This window comes from Alexandromys fortis, unplaced genomic scaffold, assembly GCF_014885135.2.
Source record: "Alexandromys fortis isolate MF-2015 unplaced genomic scaffold, M_Fortis_MF-2015_v1.1 scaffold_14, whole genome shotgun sequence".
Classification (NCBI taxonomy): domain Eukaryota; kingdom Metazoa; phylum Chordata; class Mammalia; order Rodentia; family Cricetidae; genus Alexandromys; species Alexandromys fortis.
In genome coordinates, this window is record NW_026067910.1 from 16,623,030 (window position 1) to 16,647,981 (window position 24,952).

The 24,952-nt window shown below is 39.0% G+C and overlaps 1 protein-coding gene across 1 annotated transcript in view; it reads left to right on the top strand.

Annotated features, from left to right (window-relative positions):
- Lama2 (laminin subunit alpha 2) overlaps positions 1–24,952 on the top strand; it is a 586,091-nt gene that overhangs the window by 451,974 nt on the left and 109,165 nt on the right. The window contains exons 35-40 of the mRNA XM_050138074.1: positions 1,535–1,646; positions 7,096–7,258; positions 8,494–8,704; positions 17,375–17,491; positions 18,164–18,327; positions 20,086–20,224. Coding sequence (XP_049994031.1) covers positions 1,535–1,646; positions 7,096–7,258; positions 8,494–8,704; positions 17,375–17,491; positions 18,164–18,327; positions 20,086–20,224 — 906 coding nt within the window. The remainder of the gene's footprint in view (positions 1–1,534; positions 1,647–7,095; positions 7,259–8,493; positions 8,705–17,374; positions 17,492–18,163; positions 18,328–20,085; positions 20,225–24,952) is intronic.

Here is a 24,952-nt window from a genome sequence, read left to right on the forward strand (position 1 = left end):
AGTACATTGATTAGCATTCTCCAGGTCACTGCTCCCTGCTGCAAACAGGAGTTTAAGAGGGTTCCAGTGGCTGCTTCCCTTTTCATCCTTGTGATGTTAAAGCTTGCAGATGTAAAAAGTGGGTAACAATAGTTGGAGTTTAGGTTCCACCGTTAATTCAACTTCTTGTTGACCCTGGGGTAAAAAATAAAATGAAGAACAATACCTGAGGCATCTCTTGCCATGCTTTGTGTTAGCCAAACAAACATTTGCTATTTAAAATCCAATGTATAGTTATAAAATCATTAATTCTCTGGTCATACCCTAGAATGCAAGCACTCTAATGCAAGACTGTGCAGTAGTTCCTACTACTGTAACCTTTTAATATCCAGCCTCTCACGTAGCATTAACCCCCAACCATAAAATTATTTTCATTGCTACTTCATAACTGTAATTTTCTCCTGTTAGATTAATAATGTATATATCTGATATACCAAATTGTCTTTGGCAGCCCCATGAAAGGGTTAGTCAACTCCCGAGGGGTTGTGACCCACAGGTTGAGAACTGCTGCTGTAGCGTGTTACTGCTAAGCAAACTTGAACCTCATGCAATATCACACAGAGACACATTTTGGTTCTCTGTTTCAGTGTCAGTAACTAGATTACCAGCAGGTTTGAACAAAAGGGAAATCCTATTATGTAAAGAAATAAAGCTTAAGCCCATGCCATTGTGCTGTAAGCCTCGCATTATTGTTAGAGAAATTTTTAACATCATCCAGTCTATTTGTATTTGACAGTGTTATGTCTGCAAAGAGCACTTCAAATCAATCCCACTGTGTCAAAGGTATTTCCAGTATGATCCAACATGAGTATGTTTTAGGTTGCACTTTGGAAGGTAGAGTTGTTTGGGGGCTTTTGTTTCATTTCGTTGACCATAGTGTGTGATTTTGTGATTAACAGCCATATTTCTAGTGATGTCGTATAGGAAAACAAGCATTAATTCTGCCGTCATGTTTTCTTGGCATCTTGGCAGTGTTGCAAAGCAGGCATTTAGTACTGAGTAGCTAAATACTCCCCACCCCCTTTGTTTCCTAATTAGCATATTGATCTAAAGTGAATCCATAGGATCAAGCTTATTGAGACAGACGGCCAGTTCCTCCCTCAAGAGATCATTGCTGCATACACACGGTTTCAGAAAATAAAAACTAGACAAAACTGTAGCATGTGGAGGCTGAGGATTCCATTAAAGACTTTTGGCATTGGAGCCTGGAAGATACTTCAAAATAACTGTGTATTAACACGTTTGTGTCACCACATATAGCAGGGGTTTTAATAGAACCAAACACAGCTCTCTGATTTCCATTTAATAGAAAAAGTAATAAAGTTTAATTGTATACTTGAGCGCGGGGTGTCATTGCAGGCACATCTGATCAATAATTCATCGATTGCCTTTGGCTCAAAGTAAAATCTGAAAGAAAATGTAGCCAGTGGGAGCTTATCTAGCTCGAACTTCATCGTCTCTATTAATTATACTTCTCCTAAATTTGGATCATTAGGCGACCAAAGTGACAGCAGATGGTGAGCAAACAGGACAAGATGCTGAGAGGACCAACACAAGAGCAAAATCCTTAGAAGAATTCATTAAAGGGCTTGTCCAGGATGCTGAAGGTATGAGAAAAATCACATTTTTTATTTTTATTTTTCTCCTACAGAAAAATTAAAGAAAGGATTTTATGGGGGCTGCAATTCCCCTTGTAAAGACATGTCTTTTCTAAATTCAAGTCTTAGGTTTAAAGAGTATTTTGGTTGAGCTACTTGGGGTCATGATTAGCTGAATTCTAGTCTACTGAGTTAAATGAGCAATAGTGGTTGATTATTTAATGATTATGGGTGTAGAATAGGAATCAGTTCTAGGGTAATTAAATAATTAATTGAAAAACCTATGTTTGGCTCTTTTTTCTAAGCAAAGCCATCTACAGTTTATTAATCCTTTCTCTTTAAAACTTATTTTTGTCATCTATTTGGTACATGAGCACTGCTCTTTCATGTCTCAAAACGGTCCTTCAAGTACTTGGTACCGGTTCTGAGAGAACATCTGTTGCTCAGGATTTGGCTGCATGAGTTCACTAGAGGCTCCCTGGCATGTAGACCACAATTCCCCAGGAATTAGTTCTTGGCATCTCCCGATATGACTGAGAATTAAAGTGGAAGCCGCTTCTTTGGGCACAAGCCCAGACTAAGAAGTCCTTAACACTTCAGTCTCTATAAATAAATGTTCAATATGCATGCATGCTCGGAAGGCTCAAAGAGTGGCTTCTTTTCTTTAAGAAGCTAAGCATCTTCGTTGCTCTGCAATACTGTGAACTTTTCAGAGAGAATGTAAGCTAAATTTAAAGGCAAATTCTGACAATAACGACCGACTCCCTTGTTGCATGGAGCAACGGCGTTTTCAAATGAGTCCGTTCTGAAGTAGAACACGTTACTTTCTCTAACAAAGTATCTCAGTTAATTCGCTGTGCTCCCTGGTCTGGTCCATGAAACTGTTGTGTTCTCCCTGGCATTATTTTCCACGGATGCTGTTTGAAAATGTCCCCAAACAACAAATGTATGACACAGACCCCCTCTCTTCCACACTGATCTCTGAAGGTAACCTTTCCCATCTTTTGTCTCATGTCTCAAATACTCAACACCCAACAGCCTCCTAGTACCTCATGTTAAAAATCATTTCAGCTTTGGCTTGGGGGTCAGTGCTTAAGAGGAGCTGCTGCTCTTGCAGAAGACTCAGCTTGTATTCTGAGCACTCCTATCATGCAGCTCAAATACCTCCTGTAACTCCAGTTCCAGAGATGCAGCTCCCTCTTGTGGCTTGTAAAGGCATCTGCATGTACCCGGTATACATACAAATACCCAAGGTGTGAATACACATAAACAAAATTATATAAATATTTTGCAAAAGCCACTTGTTTGTAAATAAAACTGCTAATATAAGCTTTAGTTGATACCAGGGTCATCACTGCTTGCTTCCTTCTTTGGATTGAATCTCCCACTCCCACCCCAGAGAGACAGGAATATAGTTGCTAGCATGGGCCTTTTTTTTTTTTTTTTTTTTTTTTTTTTGGTGTTTGGACACCACACAAAGTCACCACTAGGGACTGTAGCATGAATTCTAACTACTCTAAAAAAAAAAAAAATCCGAGTCAGCTATCAGGGGGGAAAGGATCAGCAAAGCAGAGAGGCCAGCCATTAGAGTTCTTACCTCCACCAATGCTCAAACCAAAGGGGTGATCCTGTCCTGTCCTCAGACTGACTGCTGTGAGCTCCTAGCTCCTCCTACCTTATATTCCTCTCTCTACCCAGTCATAGCCTTTCCTGTCTCCACCTTCTAAGTGCTAAGATTAAGGGCACGTGACTCCCAAATACTGGGATTAAAAGTGAGACACCACCTCTTGACTCTGTTTCTTTTTTATACTGGATCTATTTCATGTATCCCAGGGTGGCCTAGAACCAACAGATCTCTGTCTCCCTAGTTCTGAGATTAAAGTTTTGTGCCACCATTGCCTGGCCTCTATGGCTAACTAGTGTGGCTGTCTCTGCACTCTGATCCTCAGACAACTCTTTTTGTTAGATCATCAACAGATATCACCACAAGGGACAGTGTAAAGATAGTATTTAACCACATCTATGGTCTGTACTACAGATGAAAAAGCATTGTCAGTTGTAAGAGGTAGCTTTCATTTCTCATATTATGCTTTGGACAGACGATCTAAATACATCTGTGCAATGACAGCACCATTTTCTTCTTGTAAGGTATGTTGCAAGGAACCACTTGTTCATCCTGGCCATCAGAACCAAAATAACCACACAGAAACTGTATTAATTAAATCACTGCTTGGCCCATTAGCTCTAGCTTCTTATTGGCTAACTCTTACACCTTAGTTTAATTCATCTCCATTAATCTGTGCATCACAACGAGGTCATGGCCTACCAGAAAAGTTTCAGCATGTCTATCTCTGGTGGTGGCAGCTCCATGGCATCCCCTGCCTCTGCCCTTCTTCCTCCCAGCATTCAGTCCAATCCTCAACACCTACCTAAGTCCTGCCCTATCAATAGGCCAAGGCAGTTTCTTTATTCATTAATGGTAATCACAGAACACAGAGGGGACCTGTATCTGAGGAAATAGGAACACAGCTCACTTCTGCCCGCAGACACTCACAATTAAAACAAAGTTCAAATTTGCATATACCAGAAATATGCTAAATTTCAGCTAAGATGTTCTGTGAGATTGGCTACAGAAGGCTTAACAGTTTAGGGAAGAGGAGAGAAAGGGAAAGGAGATGAGGAGGGAAGACAATAAAGGGAAAAAACAGGGAGGAGAGGAAAGAATTGACTAAATATTAAATGGGTTATCCTACACCACCACACTTTCTTTTCCTTCACCTAATCATCAGTAATGGGGGTATTAGGAGGACTTTTGCATTTTATTAGTGGCAGTACATTGCTGTGGAAAAGCGAGTGCTTCAACCTGGCATTCATCTGTTTCAGTTTTGTTTAGATAGATGAAGTGCTCACCTATCATAAAGTCTTCCATTATGAGTCATGGCCTCTTCACAGACAATCAGCTTCCATTCAACCACGATGTATTTTTATGTCTACTGTAATTGTAGATCTACTATGCCGTGACTCTTGCTCAGATCATGAGGGAGCTGAGTTTTATCTCATGGGTTAGAATTAATGAAGGACAGAGATCAACTCCATTAGTGTTTATGTCGTGACTTATAGCAGGACTTTATTAATACTAGACATCTTCTTTCTTGTCTGGTTCTCAGAACAGACAAGCAAATTTCCTCCAGGATAAACTTACCGGTAAGAGGGTTTTTCAGATTTAACAGAGAGAGCATATTTGCTTCCTCCCAGGAGTGGATTGGGTTTGTTTAACAGATGCTTTTCTTAAGAAGGTCCCATTTGTTCCATGTTGCACATAGAATGCTGTCATGATTTGAAGCTGGTTTAGGATATTTCAGAACAAACAGTATGGCTTGCCTTTCCATCTAGAAACATTTTCTTCATTCTAGTTTTTTTTTCCTTTCCTCTGGTTTCCCCTCATGGTGATTTTACCCTGCCTTTAAAATATTTTAATTACCATAAACCCTCTTCTGAAAGAAGACCAGAATAAGTAGAGTCAATTCAAGTGGTATATTCTGCACTTATTTCCAACTCTGTAGGAAATGTATTGAAAGGGGCACTGCATACCTTGGAACGAAGAATTAAATAACATTGATCTTTAGTTTAATTTCTGATTCTTCCTACATAAGCAGTAGAGGATCAAACCTTGTTTGATCAACTAGCTTTCTTCTCAGTGCTGGGGACTGAGTTGAGGGCCTCATGCATGCTGGGTAATGTTCTACCACTGACCTCAGATCCAGCCCCTCTTAGTTACAAATTTTGTTTTCTTCCTCAGTTTAGCATCATGTTGTTGCAACCATTTGTGTGTGCCCTGATGGTTTCTTTATATCTTCACATTACATTTTAATTGGAAACATGTGACATACATATTCTAAAAGATACAGCTGAGGTCGGTGTTTCCTTATTCTCATTCTCTGGTCACTTTTTTTTTTCCTACCGAATTCTTCTCTGAGGAGAGTTATCTTTGGGAACAGACTATAAAAGACACTTTAAGATAACAGAGGCCCCATCTCTACCTACCATCACTCGGAGTTAAGTTTTGCATTAAGATTTAAGAAGGAAAATAAACATGATGTCTATGGCTCTGATAATCAGGGACAGGTGTTTGCTACATCAGATTTCTACACGAACACATTTATGAGGAAAAGGGTGATTTGGAAAGAGCAGTTGAGATATACACAGCTTCTTGCACTAGTCAGTGTCCTTTATACCCCAACAAAAACTTCTGGAGGACTTGATCAAACACCGGAATGCTCATTCTTGGTTGGCAGACTCTGTCTCAGTCAGTCTGTGGCAGGACCTAGGAATCTTCATTTCCAAAAAGCTGCTGCTGCCACTGGATGGGGCACCACATTTCCAAGTCACCTAGTCAAAGACCACCCTGACTGCTGTGTGCATCCGACTTGGGAACTCTGCACACTGCAAACCTGAAAAAAAAAATCTCTCCAGTAGGGAAAGTTCAAGATTTATTACAGCTTAAAGAGGTCTTCAAATAAACCTTTAAATGTTAGAAAATACCTCTAGGGCAGGCCAGACTCTTCTCTCGGAGGATTTCTGTGGTAATAATGTAGAAGTATATATTCAAAAGACAAAGAGCTTGAGGAAATATCTCCCTTCAACTCACCAAATTAACGTCCCATAGAACATCCAGAAACTGTGAGGCTAAAATGAATGATAGAGCTACGTAACTGTTTCAATTCACCAAGTTTTTAAAGTTTCATTTGACAGAGAGTTCTTTTTCCAAATGAAATCGTGCCCGGAACACCAACCTATCAAGCAGGTTCTTGGCAGAACAGACATCATTTGTAGAGTACTTGAAGCTCCTGGAGAATGCTAATATTCCAAAGAGCACAGTTTGAAATCCCACTTACTGCATAGTAAACACAGTCCCCGGGATGGATGTGACTGCTGAAGACATGCATCTTTCTGGCCCAGTCTATGTCCCTCCTCCCTAAACTGCTGCTCTTTCCCTCCTTTAAAAATTTAAGATGAGGGAGTTGTCAAGATGCAAAGGCAGGGCCATGTTTAGTGACCTCACAGATGATAGCGTTTCCATTTTCAGTATCCTAAAACGAACTGGGTATGACTGGTCACCAATGCCAATGATCTTGTGTATTCAGCCATAAGGTGTTAACCTATACATCCCCTGTCTTTACCTTTGACCCAAAGAGAATCTGAATCTGTTTCTTATTTATATGTCCTCCATTTGAGGCTAGACAGACAATACTCTCATTATTGTGGTTTCTCAGCGGAAGTTTAACATAGAGAGCTATGTCACATTTTCTCCATCGCTGCCCACTGTCATGGTACCCACCTCTGGTTCTCAAACTGCAATACCCTGGAGATAGGGAGAAGACCAGATGTTGAATGCCAACTTTGCGCATATCATTTTCATTACTTAATTTACAAAAGTTGTCTTACTGTCCCCATTCAGCTGTAAATGAAAAGGCTGTAAAACTAAATGAAACGTTGGGAAGTCAAGACAAGACTGTGGAGAGAAACTTGCAAGAGCTTCAGGACGATATTGATCGGATGCTGAAGGAACTCAGAAGAAAAGATCTTCAAACACAGAAGGAAGTTGCTGAGGATGAGCTGGTGTGAGTAGATGTTCTGAGGTCTTTTCATTTCATCCTTTGAACAGCATTATTAAGAGTATCCCATGTTTCTATCCCATAGGTGAGCAGAACAATTTTCCCCCAGGAATGTTTGCTATTATTTATTTTTTTCATGCCTTCATTTAATTCCCTATTTTTGCCTAAAATTAAGTAAAAGCATGTTTTCCTGTCTATAAAATAATAAGTAAAGGAACCTTTTGCTGTTGCCTTTTATAAGTAGGCTGATAGGCTTAATTTGCTAATGACTGGTATTAGAAACGTTAGAACTATCAATAAGCTTACAAGGCTGGAGGTGTGAATTGGCTCGTAGGGGCTTGCTCTTGATGCACAACACCCGACTTTGATGCTAAGCACTACATAAAATGGACATGATGAAACACCTGTAATACTAGTACTTGTGGGAGAGAGAGCAGTAGGATCTGAAGTTGACAGTCATTTTTGGCCACATAGCTAACCCAAGACCAACCTGATATACATAAAATCCTGTCTAAGGAGGAGAGAAAGAGAAGGAGAAGGAAGTGGGGAGAAGGAACAGAAAGGAGAAACAGGGAGAAGGGGAAAAGGAGGAAGAAGAGGAAGCAATGACCACCAATTTGATAAATGATAAATAAGTCACATTTTACCATTTTAAGAAATGCTGGTAACTTAAGTCAAAGACTTTCTAGATCACTGGTTGTAAGAAAAAGTAGAGTCAATTAAAATTAAGAGGTCTGGGGATTTAGCTCAGTGGTAGACCTTAGCAAAAGCAAAACCCTGGTTTGGTCCACATCTTAAAAAAAAAAGACAAAATGACAAAATTATGGTATTATTCTAGCATGGCAAAACCCTGAGAGTTCTATCTACAGTTGCCTAAGCAAACAGTCTCTCCTCATAGTCAAAGAAAGTATCACATTGTGATGGGACAACTGGCATTTTGGTCTGTTTGCTTTGTATGTATAGTAAAATCAATTTTCCCCCCATTGGTCACACTATGATGATGGCATAATGCCCCTAAACAATTAAAAAGTATAAGATTACTACTATATTTAAAAGGTGTCTTTTCAATTTTAATAAAAATTCTGCCACAATCAGACACCAGTTCACCTTGACTTGGTACATAGTGAATCTATTGGTGTGTTTTCATGTATTTTTAACCTTTTTGTGTTAACATTTCCTTGTAACAAAGCTTAATATAAGTAAACCCTTATGATGCCTGCTTGGGCTGGGGGTGGTTACAGGGCAGCAGAAAGCCTTCTGAAGAGAGTGAACAGGCTGTTTGGAGAGCCCAGAGCCCAAAATGAAGAAAGGGAAAAGGATCTCCGTGAGAAACTGGCAGATTACAAGGACAAACTTGATGATGCTTGGGATCTACTGAGAGAAGCCACAGAGAAAACACGAGACGCTAATCGCTTGTCCACTGCCAATCAGAAAAACATGACCATTTTGGAGGTGAGAACCAGGAGCCCTCTTGTCACAGTCTTGGGAATGGGGAGCAGGTTGAATACATCTAGAATAGTGCAGTTGACATGTTTACAATGGTCAAGACTATGACTCTAGGAGGTCATCTAAGAATCAAAACAGAAAGAAAGTATGTATGTGTGTGTGTGTCTGTCTGTCTGTCTGTGTCATTCAGACTATGGAAGGTCTATAAGGATGGCATGGAAGAACCTCTTCCCTGAGAGACAGGGAACCTCCCTGTCAATGACAAGTGTGTCGACAGCTAGAACTCCAGATGGTATCAGTTCATTCCCCAGCTCTACAATGAGTGCTTTATAACGGAACATGCATAGACAATGGCTAAGCCCCAGTATCACACAATTTTGCGGTTCACCAACCGGATTGAAAAACTGAATTCAGAGATGTGGATGCAGGCAATCACTACAGTTCCCTCTGCTTGTGTAGAAGCTGAGCATATGAGAGACCCGAGAAACCAGAGTGAGGGAACCTTCATGCCTTTCTTCTCTGGAATGAATTCATGGAGAAGGATATTTTTAATGGGTCTAACATGACAGATGAGTTTGGGTTGTTTTTCCTCCTTTCTCTCACAGGGACCAGTCACCATTTACCAGAGTGCTGCTAAACTTTAAACAAAAATAGGTCCTTTTCAGCATCCCTTTTCCCCTCCATCCCTCTATCCCTCCCTCACTTCCTTTTCTCTTCATCCTTTCATTTTCTTCCTTGATCATAACATGGCTAATGCTTGGGTTCTCTGGGAGTGCATGCAGTGTACACAACGGCACAGAATTTTGTTTGGTGTTTAAATACCTTTCCCTCCACACACAGCCCACCTCTTGCTGTTGGTTTCCCAGTGGATCCAAATGCCAGAAGAAACCCACAGCTCTGCTCGTGTGGAATTTCACAATCAGCAAGAGTTCAATACTCCAGCGCTGCACACGATTTCTAAAATGTTTGTTGAATGTCACCGTCGGAGAATTAAACCAGCCACACGTTTTAGTTTTTGTTCTTCCATTTGATCTGTTTTCCTTTGGATCTAAGAAAAACAAATTAAAAGAAAAACTGGGGGAGACATTCCTACTTCTGGGATTTAGCCTGGTGACAGTGGTAGACGACGGAGGAGGTGGGCATTTGCTAGAAGTCCTGTATATGATCTTAACCAAATCAGGGAACACTGACACACTAGCAGTAATCAAAATAAAACAGCATCTGGAGAGTCAGACAAGGATGAGGTTGTCCTATCACGGGCTCCATCATGACATACTCAGCTCTGAAACACCCCAGTGCTATAACTTACCTAAAGGTCTGCCTCTTTGCATGATGGCAACAGCTGAAGACATTAGAATCCCTTGTGTGGAAAGTATACTGCGTATTTGAGAAGTGTTTCAAGAAGAGTTATAGTGACCCATTGAATGGGACCTTCGGCTGCTTCTCACATTAGTAATGTGTAAAACCAAACATCCCTGGCAGATGCTTGTACCTATGCAGTCAGCTCTTGAGTTCCAGGTCATCATTTTTGTGTTTTTATTTCATATGCCAGGCTTAACTGAAGTCTTGTTTAAATACTTTCTGGATAAGATAGGTGAATTAAGAAAATTGTCATGAATAAAGAATGGTGCTTTTTGTTGGTTCATTTGTTTACATCGGTAGAGATACTAATCCCGTAGGTGCCAGACTAACCTTTAAAACATGTCCCTTAGGGCCATTTGAGACAACTCAGTGGATAAGAGCCCCTGTGCCAGAGCCTAAAAAGCTGAGTTCAATTCCCAGACCCCTTGTGGTAGAGAGACCTGACTCCCACAGGTTCTTATCTGACTTTCACATGAACATTTACACACACACACACACACACATACACACGCACACAAGTTGACTAATGTACTCATTAATGAGACAATATCTATCATCCCTGGACTCCCATGCAGAATCTTCATAGACTGGTCTAAGGTGTTACTGGTGTCCATTCCTAAGATCCTTGGATGTGCTTACTGGCCACATAGATTTGAAACCAGTGGCAATATTGTACACAGTGGGCTTAACAATGAAATGGCTTTAAACTTCCATCATACTGGACCTGCTATTAAGGTAATATCCTGATATAAGTCAAATGGATATTTATTTATTTATTTTAAAACGACCAACTAATAACCTTGTTCTTAAAATAGCCTCCCAAGTTGGAAATGGTGGCACACACCTATAATGCCTGTGCCAGTGAGGCAAAGCAAAAGGGTAATAAATTCCAAACTATACTGGCTACATAACAAGACCTCACCTCAAAAGACAAACAAAACAAAACAAATCCTCTAGTAACTCAGACACAACCTCAAGTCTAGGCACACTTATGAAAAACAACAACTATGGTGGTTTTAATAACCTGAGTTGACTTGGAGGTACACACAGGCAAAGAAGCAAACCAAGCTAGCACTTCAGTAATTATCATGGAATTAATGGCATAGATGGGGCAGCTGATTTGCCGCCTTGTAGAGCTTCTGACACTTGTTCTGGGCCAGAGGACAGGTACCACTTGGTGGAAGCAGGGTGAGGAACGTTTCAGAAATAGGGAAAGGCACGTGAAGAGAAATAGAGGAAGAGAGGTAACATAACCCACAGAGAATTCATGGTTGGTAGAATTGGAATTGAGTACCTGCGAAAGAATCGGCATAGATAACCAGCGGGAATAAGCAGATTCCAGATCTTGAGTTACAAGAAAATTGGGTTATGTGACTAAAGAATTTTGTTCACAGTTTAAACACTATAGGAAGCAACAAAAATACAGAATCATAAATTAAAGTTACACATTAAAGGTTTTGTTAGGAGCTCATGTAAACTGGAACCTCAACTTTGTGTTTTTAATACTGTGATTCTGGGCAAAAGAGCAACCTGACCTAACATGATGTTGATCAAATCTAACTGCTCTTGGCCACCCAGCCATTTCAGGTTGAGTATGAATAATTACTAACTGAAATAATATGAAAAATCTAGACAGTTTATATTTTCCCTATATTTAATGTTGTTATTTATATTGGCTAGGAGGGCCAAAAAATATTTGCAAAATAATGGCATCACACCAAAAATTGTGAGAAAGTGATAGAATGAAAGAGCACTATGCACTCAAATATGGAACTATGAAGGTAAAAGGTGAAGAAATTTCAAGTAGAGCAGGTTGTTTCATTTACAAGTTGCATAAAAGTCAGGAGTGAGAGATAACTCTGGCAATGCCATTTGGAATGAGACCACAGAAGGCTTTGAACACAAACTACTACAAGGGCATTGCTAGCAATGGAGAAGAAAGAGGGTAGGGGATCAAATGAGCAACCTAGTGAAGCAAAGGATACATACTGATCCCTCTGCCCCACTGTCTACTCTTAGAACATGACTGAAGAAAAGATTGTAAGAAAGAAAACTGAGTTGACATAAAGGTATACAGAACCTGGTATTTGTAGGCTCCTACAAAAGTTACCTTATACACGACAGCAAAAGAGAAGGGCAGTACTCCTCTTGATAAGCTCTGAAGGGGTGAGGATCTAATTAGCTAGAAAGAAAAGGTAGGAATATATTGAACCTTATGATTATGGAATACTTTATATATTTTTTAAGAATGTCATGAATGCATATAATATGTTTGATCAAATCCATCACCCACTCTCTCCCCTGCAAATTCCTTCTTATACACCCCCACTTTCTCATCCCAACTTGATATTTCTTTTTTTTTAAACTTATTGTGTCCACTTAGTGGTACCAGTATGTGCATAGATAGAGGGCCATAGGCTAGAGCTCAGATACCCCTTGGGGGGATTTATTCCTAAAGAAAACTGATTCTTCCTTCCACAGCAGCCACTACTTGTCAATAACTCCTTAGAGGTGTGGCTTCCTGAGTCATCCCTCATCCCTAGCATAATTTTAAAGATTGTCTGTTTCTAAAGATGGGTCTTCCTGTTTGTATCTTAAACACTCTGAGCTTCCTGTCAATGCAGTCTAAATCTGACGTCAGTCTTTATTCATTCCTTTCTATTTTTTTATAACACTGATCTCATGATTACCTAAGTTGGCACATTAATTTACTAAAGCACTTTCTCCTTCAGTGTTAATTATCCCTCAATGGCTGTGATGGAACAAATACAAAAAAAAATGGATGAAAAGGGGTTATTTAGGTTCCATCCATCTATCAGAGGTCTCAGAACATAGCTTACTCATTTCACTATTTGTGGTCTATGGCAGGGAAGAACATCATGGTGGGAGGATCACTTTAAAGGAAAGAATCACCTTATGGCACCCTGTAGAGGAAGGATGGTCACCTTATGATGTCCCAGAAGGAAAAAGGGAGAAAAGGAAGGAAGAAAAGGAGAAAGAGGGAAACATACCTGTTAAATGTTTCACTTTCTTCTATTAATTATACATTTGGCCTTTGTTGAACATTTAAGATACATACCACACTACTCTTCCAGAGGAATCCCAAGAAATATATCTTCAATTCTGATTGTAGCCTTAGAGCCTTAAATGGTGTTCAACACAAATACAAAAACACAGTTATTAATCAATAAGAAGAACAGAAGAATCCAGGCAGTGATGGTGTGTGCCTTTAATCCCAGCACTCGGGAGGCAGAGGCAGGCAGATCTCTGCGAATCTGAGGTCAGCCTGGTCTACAAGAGCTAGTTTTCAGGTCAGACTCCATAGCTACAGAGAAGCCCTGTCTATGAAAACAGAAACAAAAACAAAAACTAAACAAGTAAAAAAAAAACAAGCAAACAATCAAACAAAAACAAGAAGAACAACAGAAGAATATCGTAAAGCAAAGAATAATCAATGTTTTGTCTAATTTCCCTAGAGCTCCAAATCTTCATATTCATTGTTTCAAAGCTCGAGTCTATCATCTAATCTGAAAACTGTCCACCTTTAAAACTTCTTTACTCTCTAGATCATCATATGCTTTAATGTGATAAGAAGCATGTCGTGACCCTTACATTACAGTTGGTTCCCTAAACTAACAGATACTCTATAGCTTATTTTAATGTGAATTGATATAGTTCTTTGCTTAACACACCGATGGAAATATCTCTCCCTCCTATTGACATAGTAGCTTTTTTAACTATGTATACAGTGTTCTGCCTGCATATATGCCTAAATGCCAGAGTGGGCACCAGATCCCATTGTAGATAATTTGAGCCGCTATGTGGTTGCTGGGAATTGAACTCAAGACTTCTGGAAGAGCAACCAGTGCTCCTACTTCTGAGACATCTCATTAGCCCCAGCAAAGCATTTCAAATGACTTTTTGGTGCCTTGCTACAAGCAAATCACAATGAAAAGAGCACTTTTGAATCTCTGTGTGCAGTGTACATTTCCATATGTTTATACAAAGCTAGGGAGTAAGTGGATATTATGTAAAGAATTCCAGACCCTTGGAAACAAAGATGTGACTGGAAATCAGTGACACTGGAACTTTTACTGCAATTTTTTGCAAAGAAAGCAGCAGTCACAAATCAAATACTCCCCTGAACCTTCCAGAGACACAATGGCTCAGGGAGCTGTGTCACTGAACAAGCCATAAGCTTTCCTTTCATTCACTCACTCAAACCTGCTCACTGGGGAAGTTCATAGAAATACTAGAGAGACCGGTGCTGCATAAAACTGTTTCTATGGGACTCACGCTGTAGTGAAGGATATATTCTTGGTTCCAATTAACAAGTATGTGAAATGCTTAGAAGCCTGGACATGTGAGATAATATACAGGGTAAGGGATTGTTGGTTATTTGTATAGTGTATATTGGTTATATAATGCATGATCTGCAACCCCACACTATGATTCCTCATTAAACATTCTATGCAGTGTCCATCACTATGCATCGTTCAGTAGGTTGTGTCCTTTCAGTGGTCCCTGTACATGCACTGTGATGTGTTTATTTCTCTGATGTCCATTAAATAACTAGTGTTTTAGACCCCCCCCCCAAAACTAAACATGATCTATCAACATGTATAGAAAATGAAAGTCATTTGTATGCCTAAAGTTGGTGGAATACCCCCACAGAATAAATTTTAAAGGAGCCTTAGAAGGTGACTCGGTTGACAAAGTGCCTCCCACACAAGCCCAAGGTCCTGAGTTTGCATCCCCAGGACTCATTCACATGCCTTATGTTGCAGCCTGTGTCTGTAGCCCCAGGGTTTGTAGATGGGCAGATCCCTGAAGCTCCTCAGACATTATGCATAGCCAGATCTTTGAACTCCGTGTTCAGTGACAGATGCTGTGTCAAAAATAAGATGGAGATATCTGTTTCAACATATCCACAATATACGTATTTGTACATGTACCCACTTTGCAAATATGCATTTACCTACCTAAACATGATCATACACTATACACAAGAGAAAACACTCAGGTTCACACGCACACACTATTCTGTCTGTGTCTCTCACACACATGCACACATACATGCACACATATTAACATACAATCACAAATACACACACTCACATTCACACACATTCACACACACGCACACACATAGACAATACAATAATTGAGAACTAAGAACAAAACAAACAATATAATTGTTAACAATTGCACAGCATTTCTTTGTGCCTGGTAGTTATAAGCCAAATCTTTTTTTTTTTTTTATCTAATTTTACAGAAGCCCAAGTTCTTGTTACAGTGTTGGTTCTGAGTCAGTACTTCCCAGAAAGAATTTAGATGCTACATTTCTAGCGAGCTTCCTGTTGAGACCCAAGCTGCTAGAAAATGAGCCACACCTTGAGTACTGAGGAACTATGCAATTTGTTAGAGGCCACATGGCTTGCTCAAAATCTTGTAAGGTTTGTAAACTGGGATTCGCCTCAGGCAGGCTGTTGCTGAATGTCGTGTTCTTTACGTAGCGTGTACATAATGATTAGGAGGAACACAGGTGATTTTTCAGGTCGATAGTCAGGGAACTGGCCATGAGCAGAAAATACAGAGGAACAGAGCCAAAGGACCGAAGAACATGTGGTAGAAAGCACTGAAAAGACGTGTGTACTGGGATCGTGGTGAAGTGGTGGGTGATAAAATTAGGAAAAGGGGGTATGAAGCTGGCACTCACTCGTGCAAATCAGAAACATGATTTTTGTAATGTAAGAGATTGTTCCTTTACAGCTCAAGATCCAAGGCCTGTTAGGTAGATAAGGATTACACTTTAAAATTTTCTGTTTAAGTGAATGTGTGCGTATCTGAACGTATGTCTGTGTGGCTCATGCATGCAGGAGACCAAGGAAGTCATAGAGGGCATTATTGACCTGGAACTGTAGTTATAGATTTTTGTGAGCCACTAAGTGGGTGCTGGAAACTGAACCAAGTGCTCTTAACTGCTAAAGTATCTTTCCAGCCCCGCCCCCACGTGCTACACTTTTCACTTCCCTATGCTGTCTGTGATTCCTCAGTGAGTGACTTAGGTCATTCTGAATGCCATCACAAAATCCAGAGCTGTCTAATTTCAAAGCAAAATAAATGTATGTCATTCAGTCCAGGGGCAGGAGGTAGAGGAGGATTAGTGCTTGGTGAAGGTCTATTTGTTGGCTCAAAATCTCATCTCTTTGCTGTATCCCTATCCCAGTGCATGGGTGAATAAGCTCCCTTGGGTCTCTTTTACAGGGACACTGACCCCATTGATGAGGTTTCTGCTACATTCTCTCATCATCTCCCAAAGGCCCCACCTCCTAAAACTAATACATTGGAGTGTTGAATTTCAGCATAGAAATCTGATGGAGACACAAGCACTACAACCATAGCACTGCAATGACTCAGTTTCTAGCTCATTTCAAGTGGATGAAGATGGGACCCATAGAATCAAAGGCTTATAGGCTGCTCTGTGCATCTTAGAAAACTACACATGTATAAGCTATCATTAGTTTTTATTTATATGAAAAACATATAAAGGCCAGAGATTAACATCCTAATTGATTTTACTAAACACATAGGGGAAGAAGGGTAGGCAGAATACGAACGAGTTTAAAGTACAAAGGAAATAACAGGCAAAGGCAAACTCCACATGAAGGCATGGCAGTAATTCTCTTCCATTGATTTTCTTCTTCTAGGCCAGGAATGAGCTTCATGTAGCTTTGAGACAAGCCATAAGTTTCACAGAGAAGTTAGTCTGTTCTCATTTTATGAAATAATCCATTAGGTTTATTCTTGGGGAGAGGGTAATTTCTTCTTAAAAGGCATTCTCTCTAAATTCCCTTAAAAATACCAGCTTTTGAATTTCTGGTATTTCCCTAGAGTACAGTTATGCTCACAAAGAACTATTTCTGTGAACATCCTGGCACTCATCAGGTTTCTCCAGTTTAGTCTGGCACACTAGACCCTGGTGGCACGTGGTCAGCACTTGCACTGTAGTTAAAATGAAAGTCCCACTTTGCCTTAGCAATCCTGTTAACTCTCGAGTAACTATCACATCACTTTATTTGCCTAGATGGCTTTCTCAAATGGGGAAAAGAAATGGCCTGTGTATGCTCGATGTTGAAGAATTCTTTAGAGGGTTGAGTGGGTAAGTTACATCATAGTCATCTGGCCAAACTGTCAATATATACTTCGTTATTGAACCTGTTGTTCAGGTAGCTCATGGGGAAATAGGAAACCACAGTACGGATGGGTTTTACCAAGATGCTGGTGTAATATTGTTTTCTTTGTATGCTACAGAAAAAGAAAGAGGCTATTGAAAGTGGCAAACGACAAATAGAGAACACTTTAAAGGAAGGCAATGACATACTTGATGAAGCCAACCGACTTGCAGATGAAATCAACTCAGTCATAGATGTGAGTATTGAATAAAGCTCAGAACAAGAGAAAGAAGATGATGACTTAATTCCTTCCCACACTGGCAGCAAAACTCAGCTGCAGAAACAAAAGCCTCTATTTGTGTTTTTGTAAGAATATATTATTGCAGTACCGTGTTGGGGACATGCAGGTAATGTTAACAGTTAGAACCTACCTTTATTGGAGTACTCACTTATGCAAGCTTGGGTTGTTTTCTTTTCTACATCTCTTATTACTTTTCTTATCATGGTGACCAGATCAATCCTTGTTCCTAGGCCAGCACTTACCATCTGTTTTGTTATCTCATATAGCTTTAGTTAAAAGAGAAACGAAAATTTGCAAGTAAACCTTTGGCCCACTGTCTCGCATGTTGCATCGGGACATGTGCGGGAATAAGGATACAAAGATCTAAAAGGTACCGATGATTGTCACATGTTCAGTTGTTGCTATGAAGTAATCTTATAAGAAAAATACTTTTAAAAATGGGCTTCATAAAGTTCTATGATTTCTATTAAATAACTGTTTTTATTCTAAATTTTCTGTGCCAGTAGACTAAATGTTTCCTAAAGAGAAAAACAAGCATGTGTGATTGTATCTCTTAGAGAAATCAGGAACTTCAAGGAGGTCTGAGTGAACCTGCTCTTAATGCTGTCTCTTCTCTCTCCATACCAGTACGTCGAAGACATTCAAACTAAGTTGCCACCGATGTCTGAGGAGCTTAGTGACAAAATAGATGACCTCTCTCAGGAAATAAAGGACAGGAAGCTTGCTGAGAAGGTCTTCCAGGCTGAGAGTCAGGCTGCTCAGCTGAATGAGTCGTCTGCTGTGCTTGATGGGTACGCCATGTGTGCTTGGAAATGTCTGCAGAGCTTGACACTCATCCAAAAGTTTAGACAAGCAGAAAGGGCAGAAAATCACTTTCACGTCTTGATTTCCATAATTATGAACAAAAGAGCCGCATGGCTTTTCTATGGAAGATCCTAATTAAGAGAACGTAGGCATACATCTCCTGGAAAAGTATCAAAAGTCACAGATGAAAGTGAATTCAACTATGCCTAGTTAGGAAACGAACATAGCCTTAGGCTACCCTTACAATATTGTGTTTTGTTCTTTATTAGAAGGCACCAGGGTTGTCCTATTAGCATTTTAAATAACACACAAACACATTCTGCTGCAAACTTCAGTTTTACGTTTCTAATGCAATTTAATCATTTTACTGTTTCCAAGTGCCTCTAAATGTGCAGCTTTATAAACAGTCATTCAGTCTCCTCCCTCTAGTAAGACAGCACATGTACCACTCTGAAGGAACAGCTCAGGGCTGGATGGTGAACACCTATAACCCCAGCACTTGGGAAGTGGAGGACACAAGTTCAAGTCCAGCTTCAACTGCAGTGTGCTCAAGGCCAGCCTGGTCTATAAGAAACCCTGAAAACAATAAAAGAAATGAAATAAGTAACAGCTCTCTGTAACTGGGATTATCACATGGGTCAGAAGAAAGAGAGCCGGAGCTCAGGGTTTGCTTATTAAACAACACTCTAGGTATGGCTGATTTACTTCCTCTGTACTTTTGTGATTGGCACACACACACACACACACACACACACACATCAAAACAGGAACTATTCATCCTAGGAATAATTTTCCAAGGTAAATCTACTTAATATGCACCACATGCAAGTTCTCATCTTTGATAATCATTGATGCAGAAAGAATGCCTGGAAACACAAGCATCCCCTGCATGATTAGTTTTGGAACAAACTTTCCCTAACCTAGAGCAAAGAGTCGTAGATGAATCAGTGGCCAGTAATCAGTACACCCGGATTCCAAATCTCCCATTAGGGATGTGTTAGTCATGATTTGATTTTTTTTCTATGATCTCTTTATGTTTTCTGGGAAGTGTGCCTACTCTGAAGACATTGTAGAATTCGTTTGATTAATGGGATACAAGTGCTCTGGAAACTGGAGTGCGCTTCCCAGATAATGGGAAGTACCGTAGCCCTGCACACACCTGCCTAGACACATGGTTGCAAAGGCTTTAGTGGCTATCACAGAGGTTTAAAGAGTGGCAGAAAGAATGTTCAGTAGGTCAAGATGCTTGCCACCAAGTCTGAAGACCTGCGTTCAATCCCTAAAACCCACAAAACCCACACAGCAGAACTGACTCCCTCAAGCTGTGCACATGGGCATATTTTCATTTGTGCATGCTCACACACATGCAGAGAGAGAAGGGGAGAATGGGGAAGAGGGAGGGAAGGAAGGAGGGAGGGAGGGAGGGAGGGAGGGAAGGAGGGAGGAGGAGGGAAGGAGGGAGGGAGGGAGAAGGGGAGAGGAGCGAGAGAGGAAAACGGGGAGGAAGGGAAGGAGAGAGAGAAACAAAATAAATGTAAAAGATATAATGGCTGTATTTCACATCAAACCTTGTGGAAAAAAGTATAAATAGAACAAGGCAGTGTGATACAATGAATAGACACATCAGTAGGATTTGGACTTAGCCTGATTATATTGGCCACGATCCTTTAGAAGCTGGGGTTTTTTTATGACGTGATTGTTCTTTATTTGAGTGCTAAAGTTCTTTTCTCCATCTAACCTGACAGAATCCTGGATGAGGCTAAGAACATCTCTTTCAATGCCACTACAGCGTTCAGAGCTTACAGTAACATTAAGGACAATATTGATGAAGCTGAGAGAGTTGCCAGAGAAGCAAAAGATCTTGCCCATGAAGCTACACAACTGGTAAGAAAAAAGAGCGCATCACATGCTAAGCATGGAAGTTGAGTTCTTTTTCATTGTACACTGAGCATGCATCTCATTCTCATTCCCTCCTGTCCTTACCCCTCGCCTCTCCCATTTGTCTGCTTTGTTTCCCAAGACAATGTCAGCTCCACTCTCACTTTATATGTATGTGTATACATGATTTATAGCACAATATAAAATCTAGATGCTGAGAACCCGGAAATACATACAATATCTGCTTTTCTGAGACTGGCTTATTTCACTTAATGTTATTATCTCCAGCTGTAGCTATTTTCCCCTAAACAACTTATTTTTTTTTTCTTTGTGGATGAAATAATCCCATTGGGTACATGCACCACATTTTCTTTTTCAGTTCTTCTGTTGATCTCTCAGGTTGGGTCTACAGCTACACTAGTCAAATCTTTTTAAAATTAGTTTTCAAACTTAAATGAGACGTTATAAACCTAGTAAATTGGAGTAGTTGCCCTGAGTCCTTCCTGAAAATCTCATTAGAAAAATCCAACTCAAGTATTTTCTCACTATCTATAACCACAGTACTCACCTACTACTTACTATTGTCAGTTCAGAGTTCAGAGGTCACTGCCCAGTGCCAATCAGATTTGTGCTGCACTTCACAAAATTAAAATAAGCAAACATAATACTTGAAACAGAGAACTTTAATCACCATTAGTTCAAATGGCCTTGGTTTTGAAAAGTATCCTGCACAGAGCACTTTTTTTTCAATCACCATTGTGTTGGGTTTGACTCAAGTGTACTTTTTTTGTGTGTTTTTTATTTATTTATTTATTTATTTATTTATTTATTTATTTATTTATTTATTAAAGATTTCTGTCTCTTCCCCACTGCCGCCTCCCCTTTCCCTTGTACTTTTATAAACTATATCAGATCATATGTTTCTAAAGTATACAGTCTCATAATTTTATGAGCTGAATATCCCCTAACTTTTAGTCATTGTTCAAAGGGTGTTAAAAGTGCACAGCTAATATTTTAGTGATTTGGGATTATAAATTGTACACCTACGTTCAGGATCTTCATCTTCAGTCATGGAAAACTTTGCTCACTGTATGCAGAGCAGCATTGTGCAAGCAATTTCTCCAGTAAGTCCCTCAGACTGCTTTAGGTGCAGATATGCCTCATGGGAATTCCTGGTGAAGTACCAGGCCCAGAACAATTGCTGAAATCATTTTGCTTTACATAGAATCTACAAGTACATCAATAATTTGGAGAGGTAAAACGCTTACTGAAAATCTGTGAAATAAATGTGCATAAACTATGACTTACAAGAGACAGATTGACATTCCCCTGGCTTTGCTATTGAGCAAAAACATTTCTTGACTATGTGGGACATCTGTTGTCTGAGGTTTCTGTCCTGCCCAGTTCCCACAGTCGTTAAGTCCCAAAGAAATTACACAGAGGTCTAAATTAGTTATAAACGGATTGGCTTCATAGCTCAGACTTCTTATTAACTCTTATAACTTATATTAGCCCATTATTCTAGTCTTTTAGCCATGTACCTCGTTACCTTATTTGGTGAGGCAGTCACATCTTGCTTCTTCTGTGGCTGGATCACCACTGCAGACTGCTCTTCTCTCTTCACAGCATTCTCGTTGCCCTCCCTCTACTTCCTGCCTGGTCACCCCACCTATACTTCCTTCCTAGCTACTGGCCAATCAGCATTTTATTCAAAATAATACAAGTGACAGGATAAAAGACTATTGTCCACAGCACTTCCAGATTGGCATTCCCCTGGTTTTGATACTGAGCAAAAACATTTTCTTAACTATGTGGGACATCAGAAATAATTATCATATTATTCTATAGGGAAATTTATGGTCATAATGAAAACATCATTATGCTTCCCACAATTGCTACTGTTAGTGTTTGTCTGGCATGGGCTAAACTAATGCCATATACTATATTTCTCTCTTTCCAGATATAATATGCTGTCCTTATTCTTAAGAGTTTCCTGCATGTATACAATGAAATGTGATATTATCTACCTCTCATTTCTCCCTCTAATCCCATATATTCTTGCCATCAAGCATCCCTCCCTCTTCACTTCCCCTCCTTTCTCTATAACCTAGTCCATCAAGTTAGTGTCGCATATACCTATGGGTGTGAAACCATCCAATAAATATGGGAAAATTATCACTTTCTTATTCAAAATAGAGTATTATCATTGAAGAAATTATCCTTACAAAATGATAATTTTAAATCTAACTTAAATTTAATCATTTAAAGAGATGTTATAATTTTAAGAACCTAATTTCTAAGTTTACCACTATTAATTACATTGTTTTGTTTGATAACTATTTTTAGCCTCTAGCATATTGTTTAGCAAGTAGTAGCATGTTTTTCATGATACATTAATATATTTCTTCATATTCAAAATTCCTATATTGTTAAAATTTTTACTATTGTAATTATTTCATCTTTTCTAATGTTTTACGCTAAAGAACTATTTAATACTATTAATTTACATATAGGAAACCCTCATGGTTATGCTGACATAAAATTTTTCACTTCTTATATCTGATAGGCTAACAACCCCCAATAAAGTTCATTTTCCTTTATTTTTATTTTTTTCTCTTTCTAAAGACTACAAAAGTAATGAAAATTTTGAAAATGGTGTGTCAAAGAGAATTAATTGTTTACTTAATAGCTATCAAAACATGTAAATTATTGTCCTGTGTAATTTGTTGGTCCAGGTTCCATGAACAGAAAATGTAGGGCTTTAATCTTAAGAGGTCATTATAATACAGTTTATCTCTTTCAGAAAATTAACATATTTGTGAAACATTCAATTAAGCAGTTACCTAACAGCTCATAAACCTAAAATTAATATTGTTAGTGTCATATATAATGATAACAATGGAGCACCAATTTATTATATACCCTGAAAGGAGATGAGGAAAAGCAGTATGGGAGAGCCCACTACTCGTGTGAAATATATTTAACAAAAAATAGAATGTTTATAATAAACTATAAAGAAAAATCAAAGAAATAGAGTAGATACCTGGACTAGAGAAAGGACTATTAAAGAAGTAGTAGAATTCATCAAGATGCTAAAGAAGATGGTGATGAGACAATTTGAGAAAGAAGAAAACATTGAAAATACCTTTGAAGAGAAATAAGTGAATGGCTGAAGTATGCTCTAGGCATAATGGAGGTGGCATCTTATTTTATTTATTTTTATTGATTTTATTGAGCTATATATTTTCTCTTCTCCCCTCCCTTCCTCCTTCTTCTCCCCTCCACTCCAACCCTCTTCCATGGTTCCCATGTGTCCAATTTGCCCAGAAGATCTTGTCCTTTTCTACTTCTCATGTAGATTAGATCCGTGTGTGTCTCTTTTAGGGATCTCATTGTTGTCTAGTTCTCTGGAATTGTGATTTGTAGGCTGGTTTTTTTTTTTTTTGCTTTATGTTTCAAAACCACTATGAGTGATTACATATGATAATTGTCTTTCTGAGTCTGGGTTAAGAGGTGGAATTTTAAAATCAACTTCATTTCTTTGAAATAAACTTATTTATCAACATAGAGAGATAATTAAGAATGAAACTGAAATGAAAATATAAGAAGTTGATTTTTTTTTGTTTTTTTGAGACAGGGTTTCTCTGTAGCTTTGGAGCCAAGAAGTTGATTTTTATAAGCAGGCAGATGCCATATTCAAGTTAACAATATGCTATTATTATACAAGCAAAACAGCCATTTGTATCAGAACATAAGTTCTTTAAATATCAAGATGAAATATTACTTAAGAACTGAGGCATTATGCAGAAAAATAATATTATATTTATATTGGTATTGAATGGAAAATAAATTATATATTATAAAATATTTATTTCTCTCAATTCTCTCAGTTCAGTCTTTCTGATCTTAGTACTCCTCTTTAATATATAGAACTAAAAAGAGAAAGGAACTGTGGTATCTTTTAGATAAAGGAATATAGAAATTTAGTAATTATTTTTCTAAAATTAATTGCTTGACTTTGAATTCTATAAAAACATCCTACCAGGTGCTAAAGAAATGGTTCAACAGTTTAGAGCATGTATTGCTCTTTCAGAGGACCCAGGTTCAGTTCCTGTTACCCACATTGGGTCATAACTCTAACTCTAGGGCAACCAATGTCTTCCTCTGGCTTCCACAGGAACTGCATTCAAGGTGCAACCCTGTCACCCTACCCACCCTCGCAAAGAGGCACACACATACACATAACCAAAAATACTAACAATAGCTGTGTTTTCAAAGAACCTACCATAATCAAGAATTGATTTCGATGTCTTAAATTTTCATACCATACTGAATCTTAAAACCTGTATCATCATGAGAAAGATAAGATTCTTGGAAGTGTGTGAATAAATAGATTTCACATGCTGTTAAGCATCTTAAGTGGTCACATAAAAATGTTCAAGTTCTTTGACACTAAGGATGAACCCTTCCTTGACCTCTACTGCTGTTGAGGTCTGAGGTGCTGTATATACTTAACTAGAGAACACAAAGGGTAATGTATATGAACCCCATAGCCATGGTCTTAAATATAATAGAGTCACCACACTGCCTACACGTCCTCCATCCTTGCTCTAAGGCAATGGAATGTGCTGCCATAGTCTCTATTATCTGGAAGTCCTAGTCTTCCCTAAGGAGCTTGCCTTTGTAAAGATTACTTTTACTTTCCATGGAAACCGAACTGGAGTCTCCCCCCCC